The 23,468-nt window shown below is 35.4% G+C and overlaps 2 protein-coding genes across 4 annotated transcripts; both read left to right on the top strand.

Annotated features, from left to right (window-relative positions):
* The first annotated feature begins 2,621 nt into the window (after nucleotides 1-2,621).
* Nucleotides 2,622-6,513, top strand: LOC111477911 (autophagy-related protein 13b). The gene is made up of 4 exons (XM_023121903.1): nucleotides 2,622-2,726; nucleotides 2,874-4,318; nucleotides 4,400-4,572; nucleotides 5,839-6,513. Exons 2-4 carry the CDS (start codon nucleotides 2,963-2,965, stop codon nucleotides 6,218-6,220), a joined length of 1,911 nt encoding a protein of 636 aa, XP_022977671.1. The 5' UTR covers nucleotides 2,622-2,726; nucleotides 2,874-2,962; the 3' UTR covers nucleotides 6,221-6,513.
* Nucleotides 6,514-7,892: 1,379 nt separating this feature from the next.
* Nucleotides 7,893-22,666, top strand: LOC111477910 (protein TONSOKU). Of its 3 annotated transcripts, XM_023121902.1 has the most exons (22): nucleotides 7,893-8,315; nucleotides 8,962-9,759; nucleotides 10,610-10,786; nucleotides 12,058-12,149; nucleotides 13,051-13,149; nucleotides 13,338-13,502; nucleotides 13,662-13,816; nucleotides 13,903-13,946; nucleotides 14,026-14,271; nucleotides 14,415-14,556; nucleotides 16,741-16,854; nucleotides 18,036-18,136; nucleotides 18,271-18,394; nucleotides 18,702-18,811; nucleotides 19,493-19,604; nucleotides 19,861-19,965; nucleotides 20,078-20,141; nucleotides 20,240-20,360; nucleotides 20,481-20,651; nucleotides 21,276-21,393; nucleotides 21,472-22,079; nucleotides 22,464-22,666. In XM_023121902.1, exons 1-21 carry the CDS (start codon nucleotides 8,043-8,045, stop codon nucleotides 22,002-22,004), a joined length of 3,864 nt encoding a protein of 1,287 aa, XP_022977670.1. In that variant the 5' UTR covers nucleotides 7,893-8,042; the 3' UTR covers nucleotides 22,005-22,079; nucleotides 22,464-22,666. The 3 variants fall into 3 exon arrangements, with proteins under 3 accessions (XP_022977670.1, XP_022977669.1, XP_022977668.1); XM_023121901.1 differs by having other exon boundaries at nucleotides 13,338-13,816; nucleotides 22,468-22,666; XM_023121900.1 differs by having other exon boundaries at nucleotides 13,338-13,816.
* The last annotated feature ends 802 nt before the right edge of the window (nucleotides 22,667-23,468 follow it).

The following is a 23,468-nucleotide window of genomic DNA, read 5'->3' as shown; positions in this document are numbered from 1 at the left end:
TATTCGTTTTTATCTAATTTCGAACTTAATTTCGGAAAAATATTATCTTGTCTTTTTTTTTAGGTTCGAACATATAACCTCTTGATTAAAGGCAACCTTGACACGCCTCTTTGAGACGGTTTTGAGGGACCTCATTCTTAAAATGGTAAAATTGAAATCTCGAGCCTACAAATATCAACAAAAACAATAATAAATATCACAAAAAGATTTTATTGTAGTGGGTTCCAATTGCAGCCACCCTTTAGAGCAACAGCTCAAATGCCATAAGCTTTTATCTTTTTAATTTATATGCTTTCTTTAACCCATTAATTAAATGACACAAAATAAATAAATTTTTAAAAAAAAAGCACACTATTTATGATATTGAAATTAATTTTTTTTTATTGATAGTGATACTTAATTTGAAGAATAAAAGAGTGTTCCAGCAGATTCCAACTATCCAACATAAATAATTTCTTCAATTATGCTTTCTTATTATTAATATTAAAAAAAAAAAAAAGTGGCTATTTTTCTATTCAAATCCCAACTTAATTACAATTTTAGACATTTGAATTATTTGTGATTGAGTTACTGAAAAAATGTGTACTTTGTTGATATAGGTAATAATTTTCAATTTTTTAAAGTCTTTCTTAGTCATTCTATCTTCAATATTGCTCTCATTCGTACGGGTCTCGATTAGTTTATGTATTTCTCCTTAACTCGAACATCACATTATCCGAAGCTTTAGAAAAAAATCCAAGAAGCTGGTTTGAAAGTGCTTTATGAAAATTGCTCCTAAAGATGAGACTTTAATTTTGAAAAACTTTATTCCTTCTTTTATTAAAAAAAAAAAATCTTGTTGGGATGGTTGAACTTCAAGAACTATTACCATATATATTCTCGATCAATAGCTTAAACGTTAAAAAATCTTTAACGGATTAAGATATTAATAACATTTTTTATAAACATAAATCCCTTCGTCGCCGTCGAAGAGATCATAAAATCTTAGAGAATTATATTAAGAGATAACATGTCTAGCCATGGAAGGTTGGGAAAACTCGTTAAAAAAGAAAAGCTTTATGAAAAGTGATTAAAAAGAAATAATTTAAAAAAATAATAATTGGATCTTTGTGAAGCTTGGATTTGATATTATCGTATTAAAGTGATATATCAATGTAGACACATGAAAAGGAGCATTATGCTCAAACTAAAGCAATGTTATCTATTAGATCCTTTTGGGTAATGAAAATGAAAGCTTATAGTTTTTTTTTTTAAAAAAAATCAATTTGATACTTTATAATTTATAATGATAAATTGTCGCTTTGAAATCTATTTAGATATTAATTGTTATAAAAAATAACCTATTGGACTTTGTGATTAGATATTATATGTTTTAATGTGAAAATGACATATTAAAATTTAATAGTTATATTTTTATTAAAATATGGTAATGTTTGTCACTCTTGTTGGTATGATAAGCTTGATGAAACTATGCGTTAATCGAACATATATTTAACCAGATATGTTTAAAAAATGAGACTGTTCTTTCTTCTCAAGACACGTTTTGCTAGAAATCATGTAAGTATCATAAGTTTATAGGTTCTTTAAGCTCGAGACATGTTTTTTTAGGTGAGTTATGTTGTCTTCTCCATGATAGTATTGGTGTGAGATCCAAAATCGATTGGGGAGGGGAAACCTCTCCTTAGTAGATGTGTTTAAAATTGTGAGCTTGATGACGATATATAACGAACAAAAACAGACAATATCTACTAACGATGGAGTTGAGCTGTTACAGTTGGTTATTCCACTCTCGATATAGTATCGTCATTTTGTCTAGATAATATTTTCATGTATTTTATTTTCAAATATTTAATTTTAAGATATCTTAAAAACTAACACATAAAATAAGATGATTATTAAAATTACCCCACAATTATATTCTTTTAACGACACTATTTTATAATTGGGTTTAAAATATGGGATGATTATGAACATTGTTATTTTAATTATTTTTTACAATAAAACTATCCTGGAAACAGATCTTCTATGGGCCCAAATGGGTTGCCTTTTAAGGCCCAGGCCCATTTAAAGCCACCAAGATGATTAAATATTTTTTAGTCCCACAATTTGAAGATAAAATATTCTATTTTCTTTTTAGAAATTAAGCTGAAATTATCGATAGACAACTCGTAGAAACAGATTCTTTAATATTAATTTTAAATACTTTTTTTAATTGATAATTTTAAAATTTTACTATAATTCTTATAAAAATAAAAATTAATTATAACTTAATGAGAGAGTCAGAGTGAAGACGGGAATTGGGATATTATATCGGTCTCTCTGTTTAGATACTGAAAAAAAAAGATCTCTTTCCACCCTCTCCACATTCCCTATTTAAATAGGAATATTAAATAAATATTTTTAAACTAATAAATTTCAATACAAAATAAAAATAACTTATTGACATAAAATATATAATACATCAAAATATTATGTTTTTTTTTTTTCTTTACACGAAAAAGTCATTAAAAGAATAATTTTGTAGAGATCATTAAAGGAAGAAACTTGAAGATTAGGAAGTAATTAAATTCTAAAAAAATTTGTAATTAAGAAGGAAAAGGAAGCGACTGCATTCAAAAGCAGATAGTCATACAGTGTTTAACGGTGGATCCACGCTTGGTCTCTCTTGAATCGCTTTCTTTCGGCCTTCCTACTTTAAAATTTAAGTTCGTCATCGCATCATATACGTACGCTACCTTCTTCAATTTCTTCTTCTTTTCTGTTGCTTTTCCTTCTTGGATAATTCGAATTTCAGCACTTTTTCCTTTTTTCTCAAACCGGGGTTCTTCACTGATCTCATCTTCCCCACATCGATGATCTTTATCGTGTTGCAGTGAATCGCAGTCAACTGGGTCTCCAAACGCTCCGATTGGGGTTTCCGGTAAAGGGTTCGTTTCAATTTTACTCAATTTTTGTTCTTCATATGGCTTCTTCTCATAATACTCATTCCGAGACTGCAAAAGTTGAGCAAATTCTTACTGAATTCTTCCCTAAAACGCTACAAATCATACTTGAATCGAGGTCCCCTTGTATTTCATCGCGTAATTTCAGTGGTGATCAAGTTTTGTGTTCTCCATCTTCCTCCTCCTCCTCCTCTTCGAGTATGAGGCCGAGGGATAAGTGGTTCAATTTGGCCCTTCGTGAATGCTCCGCTACGTTAGAGAATATTGACCTCTGGCGTCCTAGCTATCACGAACCCATGGTCATAGATGTTATTTTGGTGCAAAGGGAATTTGGTTTAGACTCTGTCAATGCTTCTCCCAGGAGAGATCTTGTTAGGAACTTGTCTTTGAAAGAGAAACATCCATTTTCTTTGAATTCTGATAAGGAAGAGTTTGGATGTCAAACCAAGAGTGAGAAGGTTGTAGAGAGATGGATGGTTCATTATGAAAGTAGGAAGAACCGGGATACTAATTCTGGCTGCAGAAGGTCTAGTAATAGCACTGCACACACTTACAAGAAAACCATTTTACTCTTAAGATCTTTATATGCCTTTGTGAGGCTTTTACCTGCGTATAAGGTTTTTCAAGATATCAGTTCATCTGGTCAAATTCACCCATTTACTCTTGTTCATCGTGTGTCGTCCTTTGTTGAGCCTTTCACTCGAAGAGAAGAGGCCGAAATGCAGCGTTTCGTGTTCACTCCTGTGGACACTTCTTGTGGTAGACTCTGTCTCTCTGTGTTGTACCGTGCATCGCTTTCTGATATAAGCTCTGAACCATCAACTCCTATGTCTCCTCAAGTTATTCCTGAATATGTTGGGAGCCCATTGACAGATCCATTGAAAAGGTTTCCAACACTCCCTGTATCGATAGCCCCATCCCATGGATCTCCATCGTCGTTACAATTCTCGAGACGTCATAGTTGGAGTTATGACCGCTTTAGACCCTCCCCTCCTTCGGTCTCCTTTTCACCTTCGCCAACGTATTCAGAATCTCATGCTTTAGTTTCAAATCCAGCCTTTTGCCGCTTGCCTCCTTCGAGCTTACCTTCACAACCAGCTGAAATGGCTATGGGACATAAAGATAATGTGAATTATGATGAATATTATCCTTCTCCTGTCTTTTCCCCCTCACCCTCATTGTCGCCACCAATTGGTATTCCTGTAAGGCGATTGCCGAATGGTCTATTGCAGTCTGAAAGTGCTCCTCAAAGTGCACCTATAGCAAAGCTGCCCCATTCCCCTGCATTATCAAGCAAACCGAATTTGTCGCCATCCTCTCCCCTTAAAGCTTCTGGGCCGGGTATTCCATTGCCCGCTGGCTCTGCAATTAGAAAGGTATATATATTTCTGCTTATCATTATTTCCCGCTCTGAATGTGTTGTGCTCAATGTCTTGATTTGTTTTTATCTTCTTTAGTCATTTTCTCTTGGAAGAGACGAAAGCCGAAGAATTTCAGGCTGGAGGGTATCATCGAATAACTCACCAATTTCAAGAAGCTCCAGTAGATCTTTTCCAGATGATCTTGATGATCCAGAGTTTCCTTGCCCCTTTGATGTGGATGAGGATGAGATGACGGATAGAGGTAGCAGGTAATGACTGCTCACATTCTTCTCTTTCTGTGACAGTAATAACTAAATATGCTGAGATGTTGTGATTGAATTTATTTCCCTGCTTATGTTTGAGATCAAATCTTGTCTGCTACTTTCCTACTTTGAACGCGAACTTACTCTTTGATTATTTCCTATACACATTATTTTTCCTCCGTAGCTATAAATTGAGAGAGCCAAAGGGATGAACTGTACAGATCTAAAGACTCCTTTCTAGTTAAGACATAAATCAAGAGATTCACTCTATTCAAGGTAATAACTTGGGTTAAAAATCCTCTGATTATGTTCTATCAGATGTGTTTTAGTTAGAACCTTGAGGGGAACCTCGGAAGGGAAAGCCCGAATAGGATAATATCTGTTAGTGGTGGGCTTGAGCTGCTACGAGTGGTATCAGAGTCAAACACCGGGCAGCAGTGTGCCAGCGAGGACGCTAGGCCCCGAAGGGGGGTGGATTGTGAAATTCCACATCGATTGGAGAGGGGAACGAGTACCAGGAAGGATGCTGGACCTCGAAGGGTAGCGGATTGTGAGATCTCACGTCGGTTGGAGAGAGGAACAAAACATTCTTTATAAGGGTGTGGAAACCTCTTTCTAGCAGACACGTTTTAAAATCTTGAGAGAAAGCCCGGAAGGGAAAGTCCAAAGAGGACAATATCTGCTAGCGGCTACGCAAAGTGTAAAGAACAACTGGAAACTCGGCTTAATCGATTCAGCTATCAGTTAACCAATAGCTCAAATTTCAGCTTTCCAGAAACTTGCAAAGAAATTTCTACCATTCTCTTCGGAAGCTCCTTTCCAGAAGAAGTTTTGGATAGTTTTCTTTAACTTCTTGATAGCCTTTCATGGCCATTCAAAAACTGATATAATGTAAAGGGGAATTCTTGACAAAACAGCATTAGTAAGGATAAGCCCTTCTGTTCTAAAATGAAATTCTTCCAGCCTAGACAACTTGGAGGTTAATTTCTCTTCTTTTGGAGTCCAAATTATCTCACAATGGCACTTCCTGTTATGATAAAAGCTATCTCTCAACATCAAAGCTCCATGATTTGGTTAATCGAGGAATAATTCGAGGTTTTGTTGGAATTTTGGCGATGCTGAAACTCAGCATCTCAAAGAACAGTAGCAGGACATAAATTCCTTTGCTTACGTTTCCTAAACTGCCATTTCCTTCATGTTTTATCCTGTGATATGTCTACAGTATTCTCAAATTGCTGTCATACTGAATTTGTACATTTAAATCTCGCCTAGACCTGAATCCTTTGACCAAAAAGGAAACATTTGTGAGATGCTGGAAACCGGGGGATTCTTCCCAATCCGTAAATCTCAAGACGCTGCCGTTGGCGCTCTAGTACGTATGCTTCAAAAAGCTCCACCACTTCGCCAGGACTTCACTGATTCAGCCGCAGATCTTGTACGACCCTCTACACCCGATTCCCCAAGCAGAAATCCCCAACAGGGAACTCAGATATCTAAATCATTGGCTTCAAAGGGCCGCTATGCTGCCTCCTCTAGCATCACAACCTCTGGTCTTTTTGTGCCTAAAACTACAGCTGATGCATTGGAAGAACTACAGAGCTACAGAGAGATGAAAAATTTGTTGCTCAAGCAAGCTGGAAAGACTCCCATATGATCAGCAGTAGGTACCCATCTATGTGAATATTTAAATCCTATGAATACATGTACAGTAATTTCCCTTTCCAAGTTGCAGCTCTGGTTGGCTTCCATTTTTCTTCATGTACATATTTATATATTATATATTTGGGGAGACTGAGCGTCAAGTATATGCAGTTATGACCTTATGAATGACCCTCTGAGGGCACTTACAGCTATATCCTCTGTAAATAATGTAGTACAAACTTGCTAAATCATTGAACTCTTTATTCTGTTCTTCATTGGAAATTTGAAGCTAATTTCTTTAGTTTATTTTGTGCTATACCAGAACTGTCTGTACTTATTTATGTATGTAGAGCTAAATGTTTTCTGCTGTTTCTTTTTCTTTTTTTTAAAGATTGTGCTATTTAACAAGTGTCTAATAAATCTATGAAATTTTAAGTTTGTGTATATTTGGACCAACTTGAGCTCACCTCAACTACTCTCACAAAGCAACTGACTGACCCTGCTATATTTGTCAAAACTTGTAGGATATTAAATCTTGAACTATATTGAATCTGCATCAACTAGCCAGGCAATTTAAGCACGTAAATCTTTGCTAAACTCCCATTCAGAATAGGAGGGCTGAAGAAAACTGGTAATAGTTTCATATGCGAAGAAACAACAACCAAATTGCTGACAAAAAGCTTCAGCCTGCTGTATATGTTCAACAAACACAGGGACTCAAGTGTAACAGACAGCCTTTGAAGGAGGGGGAGAGAATATATTAGCCTCGCAAAAACCAAGCAAACCATAAGAAAATCATCCTGCTAACTACTGCATTGTTCTCTAACAAACAGGAAAGAACCATAGAGATGCATGTTCAGAGATCCCGAGTGCTAAATAAAGAACAATCGAATTGATATTGATATCGTCCACAGAGTAATAAAAAACTTGGTTTCCCAAAAGTTCAAAAAACAACTATCAAAGGAAAATCGACTTTTTCAACGGCAAAAGTAGCTTGGATTGCCCGAATGATGATGAGATGATGAGATCGCTATCTAATACAGATTCAATTGATAAAAAAAACAAACATCAAAACTCTCTCGCGGAGCTCAAAGTTAATGAGAGTAATACACACCATATCCCCGCCGGATACGCCCTTTTCCGAATGACCGATGTCGGGTGCAACAACAGCTGCAACTTTGGCGTAACTTCGATGACGATAACCATGGAGATCTGTACTGAAATTGAAGTTGCTTTCCAGTCCAGTTCTCGAGAGATGGCGAGTGACTCTGCTCCACCCCGCCAACATTGCTACAGCTACTACTGGTAATTGGACTTAACTGTCAATTGTTTTAAAATCATGTCTTTTTATTTTAGGTTTACGACTTAGAAAGACATAAAAGTTTATATCAATAATGTGTACTTTCATTCCAGTGTGTTTTAATTATAAAAACTTCGAAAATTAAGTATATTTTGATGTAATTTTGAAACTATTATAAATTTTTATTAGAAACATGTGAGTGATAACATAATAAAATAACAAAATAAACGGGTGATAATAAAAATAGTCTCAAAATGAAGAGTAAATAACATTTTTTCCGAACATAAAAATAAAACCAAGAAGGTAAAAGTGTGCATCAAAATTGGCACCAAATGGAACCTAAAATTTAAAGGAATAAAAGAAGGAATAAAATATTTTGGCGGGAAGATCATCTCTTTCACTCACAGACTCGCAGGCTCAAAGACGGAACCCTCAAATCCTCTGCAACTTCCAGGCTTACACAAGCCGCTATATCTGTTCCAATCCTAAGCGACAAATACAGTTGCCAACGTACATCGGAACTGCCCTCACCGGAATGACCCGAGACGGCGTACAATTCGACGCGGCGAAACGATCATATCGAAATTCTAAGGCCGAGGGGAACCGGCACGAGGAAGCCAAATGGGCCAATGTAATCGGAAATATCTTGAAGAATAGAGGAGAATACGTAAAAGCACTCAAGTGGTTTCGGATTGATTACGATGTGTCGGTTAAGTACTTACCTCAGAAGCATATGCTGGCAACGTGCCAGTCTCTGGGCGAGGTCTATCTTCGGCTTGAACACTTCAAAGATGCTCTTATTTATCAGGTGAGATTCTGGCTTTGGATAGCGGTCGTGCCTAGGAATGTATGGAGTTGAAAGTTAGGTTTGGTCTGAAAAAAATACGATTATAAAATTTCTGTAGCTCTCGATGCCAAATTGACTATGCAGGTAAAGATGTTGGATGTGGATATAATTTAGTAGTTTTTGTTTTACTTGCTGGCATTTCTTCCCCATAGACGTGGAAGGGATAGTTTAGGATCGAATTAACCCGATCATTCGGATTCCGTAAAAATGCACAGGGAAATAAGCTTGAAATTAACACTGGTATAGTTCGTTTTTTCGTGTTTTTCTCTATAGTCATTGAAAGTTTCATTTCATAGTATTTTGGCAGCTGTACTGGACTCTGTCGACTAATCTCCAACTTAAACGATTTAAGAAGTGCCGTTGAATCATTTGTAAACTGATAGTGCTTTTATTTTTCAGTGTTCTGTCAGTAGCCCGTCTCTTACGTCTCCTATACTATGTGTTTTATCTTCTACTTCTTATTTTATGTTCTCATGGAATATAAACCAAATTAGGTGCTGTTGTACAGCTCAATAACATATCATGATGGCCAGGAGTAATTTATATTTACCATTCTATTTTCAATTTGTTTTTTATTGTTTATTACGGATTTCATATTTAATTGCAGAAGAAACATTTAGAGCTAGCCAAAGATGCTAATGACCTCGTGGAACAACAAAGAGCTAATACTCAACTGGGTCGTACTTACCATGAGCTATTTTTGAAATCTGATGACGACCATTTTTCAGTTCGAAATGCCAAAAAGTATTTCAAGGCTGCCATGGAACGTGCAAAGTTTCTGAAAGATCACCCACCAAAAATTGGATGTTCATTCCTCAAGGAATATATTGATGCTCATAATAATTTGGGAATGCTTGAAATGGATCTTGATAATTTGGAAGGGGCCAAAAAGATCTTAACGAAAGGACTAGAAATTTGTGACGAAGAAGAGGTGGATGAGGATGATGATGGTCGTAGCAGGCTCCATCACAACCTTGGAAGTGTATATATGGAGCTAAGAATGTGGGATCAAGCTAAGAAGCATATTGAGAAGGACATAATTATCTGTAAGAATATTGGGCATTGCCAAGGAGAGGCTAAAGGATACATTAACCTTGGTGAATTGCATTACAGGGTCCAAAAGTATGATGAAGCAATTCATTGCTATCGGAAGGCTCTTCATCTAGCAAAATCAATGGAAGACGAGGATGCTTTGGCAAGGCAAATTGATCAGAATATTAATACTGTTAAGGAAGCTGTACAAGTGATGGTTGCACTGAGAAAAGAAGAGCAGAATCTTAAGAAGCTAATGAGAGAAATGGTCACTGCTAGAGGCACACCTCGTGAGCGCAGATGTCTACTGCAGCAAAATGCCTCTCTTGATTGCTTAATTGAAAAATCAAGTACGATTTTTGCATGGATGCAGGTGAAAGCAATAATTTCTAATGTCATTATGTTGCACTAAAAATTTTCAATGAGAAAGTAACTTCTTTGCAGCAGCGGTGGTTGTATTTCCTAGACTTGAACCAAACTAAAGTTACAAAACGTCTTTAAGTTTGATTTTAGTTCCTCAGGTATAACGTACGGCAGTGCTTAGTCCATGAATTGCATGTTAGAGTATGCAGAAATTTTAGTTAATTTTGTGTCCGTTTAGTTTGTTTTGACGTGGCCTTTTATTCTATTTGAGTATTTGTTTGAAAATGTTTCCAGACATTTGTAAATGAGCTGACTATATAGTTTTCTTTGGGACAAGAAAAATTTGACACATTGGTTTTGTTTAATTATTAATTAGAATTTGATTTAATGTTATACAGCAGACAACTTCTAATTGGAGTGCTCTCTCTATCTATGCAAGTTCATTTTTGTAACTTCAGCATCTCTTTGATCAATCTCAGTTGTTGTTTCATGTAGTTTTCTTTTATGAGAAATGGAGCTTTCGTTGAAAATAAGGAAAATGTTTCATACGGTTTTTGCTGGTTGGGGTATTCTTCTCCCTCTGCATTTGACGGCAATTCTTCCTGCCTACGAAGCATTTTTTTAAAATAAAAGTATGGCTGTCTATGAGTTTTTCTTCCATGTTTTTTTTTTTTTTTTTTTTTTTTTTTTTTTTTTTTTTTTTTTTTTTTTTTTTTTTTTTTTTTTTTTTTTTTTTTTAATGAATTTAGGAGGCTTTTTGTGCATATGAGTTTAGGTAAGGATTATATACTATGGTTGTGGTACGGATGTTTTCCTCTTTGTTATCATTGTTGTTTATTAATACTTCTGCTGTGGTTTAGCATCTTGAATTTGCAAAAAGGAAGAAAAGGGTTGCAAGTGAACTTTGCGACAAGGAAAAGCTGAGTGATTCTTATCTGGCTATTGGTGAATCATATCAAAAACTAAGAAAATTCACAAAATCCATTAAATGGTATGTGAAGAGCTGGGAAGTATACAAGTCTATTGGTAATTTAGAGGTAATGTTTGTTCCATATGTTTTATAAGTAATATTGAAAGAAGCCTCCTAAACTCTACAGCCCAAAATTTAACCACCTCTTCAAGATATTTGTCAAATTATAATTTACAATTATTTTTTGTATATTTTATTTACTTATTTGTAAATAGCTCTTAATTGGTAATTGTTTCCTCGTATGCTATTTTCCTTCCAAGTTTGTTTTCTTTGTAATCTCTATTTACACTCTTCTTGCGGGTCTTAATGTTGAATTTGATGCGGTTGGAATACAATTTTTGGGACCCAAATATTGGGCAAAGATCTTCATCACAAGCAGAAGGATCAGCCATGAAAGTAGGAGGTATCAAAATGAATAATCAAATCACTCACGCTGAATCTAACAACTGGGAAGGAGAAGAATCAGGAAATAAGGATAATTTGGTGTGTACTTAATGCAAAATACCGAGGCATACCAAAGATAAATGTTGGAAACTGCTTGTGATGGGGAGTCCACTCGGGTATGAGCAAACTGGAAATAAGGTTTGTAAAGTGAAAAAAGCTTTGTATGGACTACTTCGGATAAAAAAATTATCTTAGTATACTTGAAGATTTCACGGGAAGGAACTATGAAACTTTACTGTGGTAATAAGCCTGCCATCAGTATTGTCCATACTCCAGCTCAACTTGATAGAGCCAAGCATGTACAAGTTGTTGAACAATTTATAAAAGTGAAGTTGGATAGTGGTCTCATTTGTACTCCATTTGTGCCCATCGATAATCAAATAGTAGATATCCTCACCAAAGGATTGAGCAACAACTTTGAGAATTTAGTGAGCAAACTGGGAATGGAAAGCATTCATTCAATGGCTTGAGGGGGAATGTCAAATTATAATTTACAGAACTTTTTTTTTGTATATTTTTCTTTCTTATTTGTAACTAGCTCTTAATTGGTAATTGTTTACATGTATGGTATTTTCCATTGTTTTTCTTCTATATAGATTAGTCTTGTACCGATTCTTCTTCAGTAAGAAAGAATTATCTTCATTTGTATAGATTTTTTTTTTCTCTTGCGAATATATTATTTGGAAGAACTGTGAAAATTTAACCTATGCGAGAATTCAAAGTATTTTAACCTATGAAAGAATTATCTCCTCAAATGCATCTTGTGAAAACATATTTGAAGTCAAAGTGTTTTAACCTATGCGAGAATTCGGATTCAGTGAGTTGAAAATTTTCATATGTGGATGATAGTGCTATTCTGGTTTGTTTTTATGCTCTTACAATCTTTTATATTAGGGACAAGCACTAGCCAAGATTAATATTGGTGACGTTTACGACTGTGATGGCAAGTGGACAGAAGCATTAGATGCATTTGAGGAGAGTTACAGGTATTCAACTGCATTCTTTAGGATTTCCATTTTTCTTTCCTTATCTTTCTACTTCATAGAGCATGTAAGGTTTTATTGTGGGCTTGGGATTTTTTGATGTCCTTGCATTCTTTCATTTTTTTTTCTCAATGATATTGTGATTCATTATATATATATATATATATATATATATATTTAGAGCATGTGAGGGTTGAATGCATTCTTCCTCAGTGTGGTTTTTGAGTTTAAAATACAAAAATTTACCAGTTGATACATTAGTTCTTCCAATTGAAGAGCACTAGTTCCCAGAATTTAAACCATGTTTTTGTGGGAACACATAAACTCCAGTTTACTAATACTGTAATCGATTCTTTAATGATGCATAGTAAGAAATTCTTAATTAGCTTCATTTTGATTGGTTTGCACCTTATTGCCTTTGCAAAAAACCTTCGGGTCTTTCCTTTTGGGTTCCTTGTTCTGAGATAGACTTACTTTACTTCTGAAATCATAAAATTTAGAAGAGATTGTGTTGTGCTATCTTCTAAAGTTACACTCCCGGTAATCATTGATCAAAATACTTAAGAGCCTAAACTTCTGCAAGTATTTTGTGTTTTTTCCCCCCTTCTTTTTTCTATCTTTGAATGGGGTTTTAATTTAAAAATTGATGTGATTATGGATGCTTTTACGCTTTGATAACATATAAATTACCATAATGATACTTCTTTGAGCAATTTGAAAATAAGATTGGGTTGCTTCTTTATTCATTACCATTAAACTTGCACTTGCATTAAAAAGATGAAGAGTGCAAAAATTAGTTTTCTCAAAATCAATGGTTCAAGCATTTTGATAAACACTGACGGCACATTTAATGTCCTTGCATTTGAGGGATAGTTTGATGCTTATTTGGTTGCCTATATTGTAGGATTGCTCTGGAGGCTAAACTTCCTTCTGTCCAGCTTTCAGCACTGGAGAATATGCATTATAGCCACATGATACGATTTGATAATGTGGAAGAAGCTAGGTAAGTACTATACGTGAAGTGAGAACATAATCAGTTTATATTTATGGGACTTCTTCATTTAGTGATTAGAAAATAATTTTGGATATTATAGAGCTCGATTTTTTCTTTTATAGTCATCATGACTTGTTAAGCTCATTCGTGTATGAGCTCCCATAAAATAAATAGAGAAGATGATGTCTATTTTGCAGGCGGTTACAGTCCCAAATTGACCAATTGAAGGAAAAAACGAAAAGTGGTAATGAAACAAAATTTGTAGCACAGGATTGCTGCTCTGAAACTGATTCAGAAGAGGCTCTGTCAGACATTCCATCTAATGAGTGCTTGTCAGAAACTAGAAAATCTTGTAACAGCAGGTTTAATTCTTCAAAATCTTTATCTGATTTAGAAGAGCCAAATGACCCAGTTACTTTTACGTCATCCCTCAAGCGGCATGAAAGTTCACCTAAAATCAAATCAATTGACATGGAAAAATACAATGCTTCTTCTAACCCTTGTGAATTTTCGCCTAAAAGTTTGTCTCAGTCAGCTGGTAGCCAACAGACTACCATTGGTCGTAAACGTGTTCGTGTGATTCTTTCTGATGATGAGGGTGAGGATGAAATGATTGATTTCTCAAAATCAAGGCCTCATTTATGCCGGGGAGAGAATTCTGCAACTTCTGATGAGAGTTAGTTTTTACTCCTTAACTTATTTGAGCTATAGACTTTCACAACCATTGACTGAGTGTTGGCTGTGTTTGTTCCTCAATTTCAGACAAGAATAAACAATGCTCAGGAAATATTGCTGCAGAAATTAAGGTATATCTCAAATTGGGTCATTGAGGATTATCATGCTTGTGTTTGAATAACTTTAATCGTTTGATATTTTGTTTGGTAGGAGGGTTCAGTAACAACCAGCAAACATGCAAGCAGGTCTTGCGAAGACATTGAAGAAAGCACTGGTTCATATAAATACAAGAGTCGAAATATCGCTTCTCAAAATGATAAAGTTTTTGGAACTCAAAATGCTGAAGAAATATTTCGTTCTGATTCTGCTGCTAGTGGCTCAAAATTTGAAGTTGACATCTCGGAAAATCTGTTGCATAAATATAATGCTACCAAGTTGAATCCTTCTGAGCAGGGTGTAAGTGTTCTTTGAAATGCTAGCTTGAGATACTTATTTTGTCAATGGCTTACACTCATGCCAAGATTATTTTAAATTTAAGTTTTTTGTTTACTGTTGTCATAAGCTTCTGACCTAACTCCTAAGATATTCTCTAATTGCAGGAATGTGTTACATTCAAAATTGATAATAAGCAGATACACATAGAGATTGCATCATTTGGAGATATGCTAACCATTGAATCTGCGAAGGAAGAACTAGCATGCATTTACTATCTACAACTTCCCTTTGAAAAGAGATCAGAGGGTATTTACCAGATACTTACATTTTTTCTGCTCAAATATCTTAAGTAATTATGGGTACATAAGATGGATGGCCTTACTAAAAAAATGAAATAATTAAAATCATGGGGCTAAATGATATTAATCTATGACTGTGATGTCCCACATTGGTTGGGAAAAATAATTAAAATCATGGGGCTAAATGATATTAATCTATGACTGTGATGTCCCACATTGGTTGGGAAGGAGAACAAACCACCATTTATAAGGGTGTGGAAACCTTCCCCTAGCAGACGCGTTTTAAAACCTTGAGGGGAAGCCCGAAAGGGAAAGCCCAAAGAGGACAATATCCGCTAGCGGTGGATCTGAACCGTTACAAATGGTATTAGAGCCAGAAATCGGATGATGTGCCAGCCTTCTCGCTGTTCCCCGAAAGGGGTAGACACGAGGCGGTGTGCCAGTAAGGACGCTAGGCCCCAAAGGGGGGTGGATTTGGGGGGCGGTCCCACATCGATTGGAGGAAGGAAAGAGTGCCAGCGAGGACGCTAGCGGATTGTGATGTCCTACATTGGTTGGGAAGGAGAACAAACCACCATTTATAAGGGTGTGGAAACCTTCCCCTAGCAGACGCGTTTTAAAGCTTTGAGGGGAAGCTCGAAAGGGAAAGCCCAAAAAGGACAATATCTGCTAGCGATGGATCTGGACCGTTACAATGAGATCGTGTCAACATGTCTGAATTCTTTGTAGACTAAATTGAGACTTCTCCACGTGAGTCTATGTTAGTTTCAAATCTTTTACTGTTAGTTTTTCCAAGATTACCTCTTTGGCATTGTTTTCTTTGAAAATGTCCCTCATTCCAAGCGGAGTAATGTTGGAAGGAGAGCAGCTAGCGAGGCAATAGGTCTTGAAGTGGGTTAGAGAATTAAGAATTCTAGAGTGATCTGTTAATTACTGAAAGCATGCCTTAAAATGAAGTTGAGGATGTGTTTGATCTTTTACGAAGGCTCTTTTCTAGAATGTTGAAGGATTGGGTGTATGTATAAAATGAGCACAGTTAGTGATTTGTTTATTCCAGTTAATCCAGACATAGTTATTCTTCACAGAACCAAATGTCAAAGTATTTTTATGAGTGTGGTTAAAAGTTTATAAACGATATGTGGTACGAAATGAGGAGAATTAGAAGGCCTAGTTGTTGTTGGGGTATCATGAGTCTATCTCTGAATTTACCTCATGTTTGGGAGTATATTTTTCTAAAAGTAGTGTACCAAAAATTACTAGCACTGGTGATGATAATAGAGTTCTCGGCCAGTCTTCGTAGATGTCGTTCTTGTTGTAGGCGGATGAAGCACTTGGTCTTCCTATTGAAAGGAATCCGTAGATCCTATACTTCGGTACTTTCGGGAGAATAAAGGTGATAAAAAAATTCCTGAAGTAGAATGAAGCTTTTCTAGGAGGACAGATTGACTTTCTGTGGTCTCTTTTTTTTTTTTTTATGCCACATTCTTCTCGTTGAAACAGTTTCTAAAAAAAGATTTTTTTTATCCAATCAGCATGCTAATACCTTTATTTGTTATATGCTCCTATCAAATTTTCCTCCATTTCTTCCCAGAAAATTTGTTTGATAAAAGCAGTTTTTATTGAGAAATATAAAAGAGTGCTTGTACAACAAATGAAAGCCTATGACAAAGGAGCCAAGAAAACAAAAGGCTAGCTAATGACACAAGTACGAGAAAGGGTTCCATTTCAAAGAAAGAGAGAGAAAAGGACAATCACTTCTTAGTAATAGAGACCTAAAGTTAGAGTTTGTACCTAACCAAGACCTAAACCTTCTCCATGAACCCTCTGCTTCTATAGAAACCCCTAATCTCCCCAAGCCAAATATTTTACAAGACTGCGAAGAAAGAAGTACACTGGAGGGCTATCCTCTATCTCAAAAGGATGGATGGCTGTAATACCTCCTCCACGATAGCCCTTCACGGTTTGGAGGTTGGAGGTTGATTGAAAAAAACATCTCATGGATGTTGATTTAAGCATTTAGTCGGGTAAAGTGTGTGGAGAAATATCTATGAAAATGAAAATAGCATATTCCATCTGTTGGTAGCACAATCAGTTTTGTCCCCTTGTATCTCAATTTTAAAAATTTGATTTTCGTCGTGTGATACAGTGGGCTAAACAATTCCTAATATTTTTCTTTTACATGCCTTCTTAGGTCTGTTACCTGTGATTCAACATATAAGTTGTGATGGGAGAACTCTGGAGAACCTTGAATTTTTGAAAACCTATGGCCATGAGAGAAATCTTTTGTTTGATGCTGTCGTCAATGGTATGTTTTATCATAAACTTATTTTCATGATTTCATTTTTGGATATATGTCTTATCATAAACACTTTGTTCTCTAAGCATTAATAGAAATAAAAATTTAGTCTCTATGTTAAATCATCACCGAATCCAAAAGCTTAAGCTGATGGGTTATGATAAATTTAATTATATCAACACTTTCTTGTGATCTTGAAAATTTTTCGAAGTTCCAAGAAGTTGAATCAATATTAATTGGGGAGAAAATGACATTACATGAATTTAAACACAAGATCTTCTGTTTTGATTTCATGTTAATCATCACTTAACACCCTAAAATTTAATTTGTGAGTCCTTACAATTCCAATTTTGTAACAATTGAGTCTTTATACTTTAAAATTTGTAACGATTTTGTTTCTGTTGTGAAAAATATTATTAACATTTAATAAAACTCCTTATCTATTAGATTGGTCAATTTTTTTGAGACCAAGTGTTTATAAACTATAAAGTTTAAGTAATTATGTTATAAAAATTGACACTCAACTTTGATGAGAGTTTCTTATTAAATTGTTACAAATTTAAAAGTATAGGGACGAATAAATTGTTTCAAACTAAAGGTTGATAATTAAATTGTTACTTTAAGGAGAGTTTAGGGACCAAAAGTGTTCTTAAGCATGTCAATCTCATGTTGTATATGGTGCGAGGTCTCATCCAATATTATGTATCAATATGCCATTTCACATCGTGGATGGCACGGAATAATGACTTTTATTCTTGTTTCGTCAATTGAGATCGTTTCAGAATTTGGGAGTTGTCCAGTTGTTGTATATGAGAAACTAGGTTTCTATCTCAGCTTTTAGTTGAGGGAATTGTCAATATTAAGGCTATTGGTTGAACCAAAACCAATTTCCCCGGTTTTTGGTATTTTTCTGAACTGTTTATCTATCATTTAGCCTTAAGACTATAGTTCTGTATATCCCACGATTACTTCAAATAACAGTATTATCTATCTCATTGTTCGCCAAATGTAGTATAAATGCTGTCATTAGTTTCTTGATTGCTGAACTTAAAGTGACACCAGACGTATAATTCTGTGTGTCAAACATATAAAATAATTACTTACACCTTGACAGGATGTGTTGTTGTTCACAAGGGGTTATTTGCTGATAGAGTCAACTTAATGAAAAGCATCGTTTTATACCTTGACAGGATGGGTTTCAAAACCCTTGATAAAACTCTATATTGATTACTGCAAGGAGTTATCCGAGACACCTAACATGAAGTTGCTGAAAAAACTGTACAATCTGGAGGTATGTCATTGGTGTTAGTTGACCTAATGCTACCCTCGTTCTGAATGGGACAAACTCTTGCAAGAAATGATTGCAATGTCTTTCTTCAAGGTGGATTATATTGATTTGACTGTCATCTATCTTATGTATTCTAGGCTTCAGATGACGAGATTGCGGTGCCTGATTGTGATCTGCAAGACCTATCTATAAGTCCACTGTTGAATGCGCTGCACATCCAGAAAACTTTTGCTATATTAGACCTTTCTCACAATTTCTTAGGCAAGTTTATTCTTATTGTTAAAAATGACGTTCCCCAATAGAGACCATTTCACATACTTAAAAGAAGTTCAAGTTTTTTTGGATTTTTAATTTTTTAAAATAGTAAGATAGGAGTCTGTATGGTTCGTATTATTACTAACTTTGACACTTAAGAAGCAGCTCCGTTAGAACATTGAAATATCTGAGAAGAAAGTATTACACGTGAACACTTGACAAATGAAACCTGAACTGAATAGGACATGCAAACTATATTATTAGTATTTGGGGTAGTAGTACTATTTGCGTTCTTATAACTCATATGCTGCAGGAAATGGAACAATGGAGAAAATTCAGCAGGTCTTCAAGCAATCCAGCCAGACACATGACTTAACGTTAGATTTACACTGCAATCGATTTGGTCCAACTGCTTTATTCCAGGTTTCATATATCCTTTTAAACATTTAAATTAAAGTTTTCTTTGACTCTTCATGCAAGATGTTTACATCTAGGAGGATTACTAGAACTCTTTTATGAAGAAAGATTTTTGTTCCTAGAAACATCTGAACCTGGATTACAGTTTTCTTTTGTATTGTTTGCTAAAAGTGATGTGGTTACAAAGTGGATACTTGGGATTGGATAAATGCAGGGCAGCAAGATTATTCCCGTTTTGTGTTAGGACTGGAAGTGATTGTACTGCAACGAGCAAGGAGTGTTGTTGCCACAAATAAACTAATAGAGGCTTCAGGGTATTAGATCTGATTTGAGCAATATTGAGTGTGAATAAAGATTTCCTTTGTGAGTTCTTTGAGAGAGCTTAGGCTGCATTGGGTACTTTTACTATTATTTGGAGTACTCAATTAGAAAGAAACAAAAGCATTTTTGCATTTGTAGAAGGGCATTGAAAGGAGGTTTGAAGAGTGCTTCACTTCAATACCTCATTTCTGGATTTTGGTTTTTAGCATTTCTTGGGCGTCTCTTTAATGTTGATTTTCACATTCTTTTTGCATCTCCCTCGTTTGCCTTGGCCTGTGTTCTCGTGTAGCCCTGTGCTATGTTCTTTTGGTTTATTATTTTTTAAAATTTTGGAATTGTCTCTGTTACTAATACTCCAATATTCAGATTTGTGAATGCCCTATTCTTTTCACTCGATTGGAAGTGCTTAACATATCTGGAAATCGCCTAACCGATGCTTGTGGATCTTACCTTTCAACTATCTTAAAAAACTGCAAAGGTAAATGCATTTCCGATTTAGAAGTGATTTTATAAATAGTTCGTGTCGTTTGACCCCTATATGACATTTGGTTGGTGTCTCTACGAATTTCTTTATTCTGTCTTTTTTTCTTCGTATTTTAAAATCATTGATGCATCTTGATTTCAGCTATATTAATTGAGTTCTAATAATATGCGCTGAGGTTCTGGTTGAATGTCAATAACCTTTCACTTCGATTTATTTTTCAGATATAGCTTGATTATTTTCATTTTCCCAGGTCTTTGGAGCTTGAACATTGAACGATGTTCCATCACATCTAGAACAATTCAGAAGGTTACTGATGCATTGGAAGTTGGAGCATCCCTTGAAAAGCTGTATATAGGTTACTTCCTTTTTTTTTTTTTTTTTTTTGCATGAATTGAAAAAACAATGGCAATACTGGTATCTTCCTCTTTATATTTAGGGACTTAAATTTTCCAATCATTCTTCGACAGGATACAACTCAATCTCTGGAAATGCCCTCAGTAGTTTATTTGTTAAGCTCACAGCACTGAATAGGTTGGATGAACAGAATTATATTTCTGCTTTTCTTTGCAGAGTTTTAAAGTTCAAATCTCCTGGAGAAAATTTAAATGAACGACCTGGTCTTTTTGTAGGTTTACAAGTCTTAGTCTAAGTGGTTTGAAGTTGAGCAAGCCTGTTTTGGAAGGCCTTCTCCAGCTTATTAAATCCTTGGGGTTGTCTGGATTAATGCTTGGGAGCACTGGTATTGGAGATGTGGGTGAATTCCATGACGCATTCCTTTATTTTTTTCCCCCTCTTTTTGTTATTTACCTTTCTGTGCAGTAGCAAGCATTATTCTTCTGTTTGGTGACAAGACATTACTAAACTCCGTAGGATGCTGCATTAGAGATAACTGAGTCATTTAGCGGAAGTGAAGAGCTTGTGAAACTTGACTTAGCTTATTGTGGACTGACATCCAAGTACCTTGTCAAATTTGGTGGTTGCATTTCTATTATACAGCGCATTCATGAGCTGAATCTTTCTGGGAATGCCATCATGCAAGAGGTTCGTTAAAATCGCCTACTTCTATACTCCTCATATTGGTCATGGCTGTTTAGTGATTTTCTTATAACAATACAAGTTATCCTCAATAAACTTTTATGCCATTTTTGTTAACTAAGCTATTTTAACTTCTTATCAAGTTACTTTGTTGGATTATGCACCAAGTACACTTTCACCTATCATTCACGAAGAGGGCTAAAAAGGGAAGTTTGAATAGTTACGTTTGGGAAATGTTCTTGATATGTAGGAAGTGCGGTGTGGTTTGCAGTCACGAAGTTGCTTTTAGGAGAGAGGTAGCCCCATTGAATAGGTTATAAACTCTCGATTCATGAGTGAGATTGCGCTGAGATTACACAATCCATAAGATAGTTAATTTGGGTTGTGTTCTTAATTAGATACGTATCAGAAATTTTAATCCTGCTGAGAGGAACCGTATCTTCTGAACAATGGACCAAATATGATTAATAGGTCAATTATCGGACTTCATTTTGATTATGTAATGTCATCGAACCTGGCATGCCTATTATTAAGTTGTATTCTGTTTACCTTGACGTTGTAAATTCAGCAATTTTATCCTGACTGATTCATTCGCGCATTCAAAGTCCTGATTATTCAGCATGACCACAGGGTTGTAATGCAGTATCGTCACTAATAGCTAACCCTCAATGTGGCTTAAAAGTCCTGCTTCTCAACAAGTGTCAGCTTGGCCTAGATGGAGTTGTTCAAATCATTCAGTCTGTAGCAGGTTGTAACGTTAATGCAAAGTTTTCATACGAGGCCCAAAATGGCCAACTTTTTGTTATTAATGTTAATTTTGTATCAGGTAACTACTATCTTGAAGAGCTCAATCTTGCCGACAACGTTGTTCTTGTTAGACATGCCCTGCAATGTAACATAACAGAGAAAGAAAGTAAAGAACTTAAACAACCGTGCCACGATATATCTAAACCTCAAGGCCTAACATGTTCAATAGAGGAGTTGGACCCTGCCCAACAGAATTTAGAGGAGGTAAACGCTGAATACAATCATCTTGAAGTTGCAGATAGCGAGGAACCAATTAGAGAAGCTGCAGCATCTGGGATTGATGATAGTTGTGCAAGTTCATGTGAAAGGAAATCCGCGTCTCTTGATTGCCAGTCTATTTTACCACTTTCAACTGCCATTGGGATGGCAAAAACGTTGCAATTACTGGATCTTAGCAATAATGGTTTTTCTGCCCAGGAGACTGAAACAATGTTTGGTGCATGGTCAACTTCGAGAACTGGTTTGGCCCAAAGACATATTGAGGACAACATAGTACATCTATTTGTAAAGGGGGCGAAGTGTTGTGTGAGACCCTGCTGCAAGAAGGATTAGTTTAATGCTGCTGAAATCTGTTATATCAGATTCTTTCTTTGAATACTCCGCGTCCAGACGGCGAGGATTGAAGAGGTCAGTTCTCAGTATGCCTCATTTCTACTTCATCATGCAAATGACCATCTATTGCCATGCACAAATTATTTGCTTGTATTAACTGTTTAGCATTGTGTATTATAGGGGAAACCGGCAATAAATTTGATTAACATTTCCAATATTCTATCACATGTCAAGTTTCTTAACGATTGAACAACTTGAACATAGTACAATGACTGAGTCATTGAGCTCATAACTATGTATTTAAGATGTAATGTTCTTTAGAAAAAGATAGGCTTTTTCCACTTCCCTACCCTTTACGCAAACCAAGGGTGATGGTTTAACTTCATTCAACTGCATACCTGTCTTGCACCTTGCAACATGTGATGTTTCATGTAACTAAGCGTTTTTTTTTTTCTCTAGGCAGGCTAAAATTGCTTCACGGGTGGACCGACTTAAGGAACATGGAGTGATCGGTTTTTTCACGTATAAACAAACCTTTTGGTTCCTATATTTTTCATCTTCTAATTTGTTAGTTCTTAATACTCTTTACAAAATGTATGCAAACAAAAGAAAAACAATAGAGAAATTGTATATCCAATAAAATATCAACTCACTCAATGTAATATTCAAAGTTTGGTAGAAGTTTTTGATTTCGCTATTATGACCAAATTTAAAGAACCTGTCCAAATTAATCTCATAATTGATAGCATAAAGATATTTAAATTTTTAAAAATGAATTTTAAAGTGGGTAAGCTTATTAAAAAGAAAAAAAAAAAGAGGGTATAATAATTTAATAATGGCAAAGGGGAGAGTTGTTGGCATGCTTCTCAACAAATTGCAGTGGGATTCCTTTTGCTCATTTAATTCATTTGCTCTGTCCCTTCCTCAGGAACCTCCTGCCCTCAACTTTTGCTTCCTTTACCATTTTCCTATTGCCTTTATATCTTTTAGTTTCGTGTGCTAAATCATGCTTCCCTCCACATTCCTTAGCACATCTTTTATTTATATATATACAACTTCAACAAATGTAAGATTGATGGATCAAACGTTCAACATTAGAAAAACTGAAATGTCGAGTTTGAAAACTCTAGGACTTAATGCTACCACCCAATCTCAAAGACCATGATATTTTATCTATTTAAATACGTTTAAATCGATGTTAGTTACCTAAAGTTATTTCCTCGAACTTTCCTCGAAGATAGAAAGGAAGAGGAGAATTCCCTGTCCTATGCAAAAGGGGAACAAGGCAAGTGTAGAAGCAAAGAGATGATAGCCAAAGATAGGATGAAATGAAAAGTGATGTTAAGTTATGAGTAGAGTGAAAGGTTAGTTTGGCTCGAGAGTTTAAAAAAAAAAACAATGAAGAAAATACTAATTTGATTGAGTTTGTTTGATTTGTTTAGCTTGATAAGGAAGGAAAATGAT

Source organism: Cucurbita maxima, unplaced genomic scaffold (genome assembly GCF_002738345.1).
Source record: "Cucurbita maxima cultivar Rimu unplaced genomic scaffold, Cmax_1.0 Cma_Scf00004, whole genome shotgun sequence".
Classification (NCBI taxonomy): domain Eukaryota; kingdom Viridiplantae; phylum Streptophyta; class Magnoliopsida; order Cucurbitales; family Cucurbitaceae; genus Cucurbita; species Cucurbita maxima.
The sequence above is the reverse complement of the archived record's forward strand: the minus strand, read 5'-3'. Positions and strand labels throughout refer to the sequence as shown.

What these genes read in the sequence shown, in the direction of transcription:
- LOC111477911 (XM_023121903.1), top strand. Translation starts at nt 2,963, where the DNA reads ATGGCTTCTTCTCATAATACTCATTCCGAGACTGCAAAAGTTGAGCAA. An exon ending in CTGGCTCTGCAATTAGAAAG is followed by an intron (nt 4,319 to 4,399) that starts GTATATATATTT and finishes TATCTTCTTTAG; the next exon opens with TCATTTTCTCTTGGAAGAGA. An exon ending in ATGACGGATAGAGGTAGCAG is followed by an intron (nt 4,573 to 5,838) that starts GTAATGACTGCT and finishes AATCTCGCCTAG; the next exon opens with ACCTGAATCCTTTGACCAAA.
- LOC111477910 (XM_023121901.1), top strand. Translation starts at nt 8,043, where the DNA reads ATGACCCGAGACGGCGTACAATTCGACGCGGCGAAACGATCATATCGA. An exon ending in CTTTGAAAAGAGATCAGAGG is followed by an intron (nt 14,557 to 16,740) that starts GTATTTACCAGA and finishes ATGCCTTCTTAG; the next exon opens with GTCTGTTACCTGTGATTCAA. An exon ending in AAAAACTGTACAATCTGGAG is followed by an intron (nt 18,137 to 18,270) that starts GTATGTCATTGG and finishes TATGTATTCTAG; the next exon opens with GCTTCAGATGACGAGATTGC.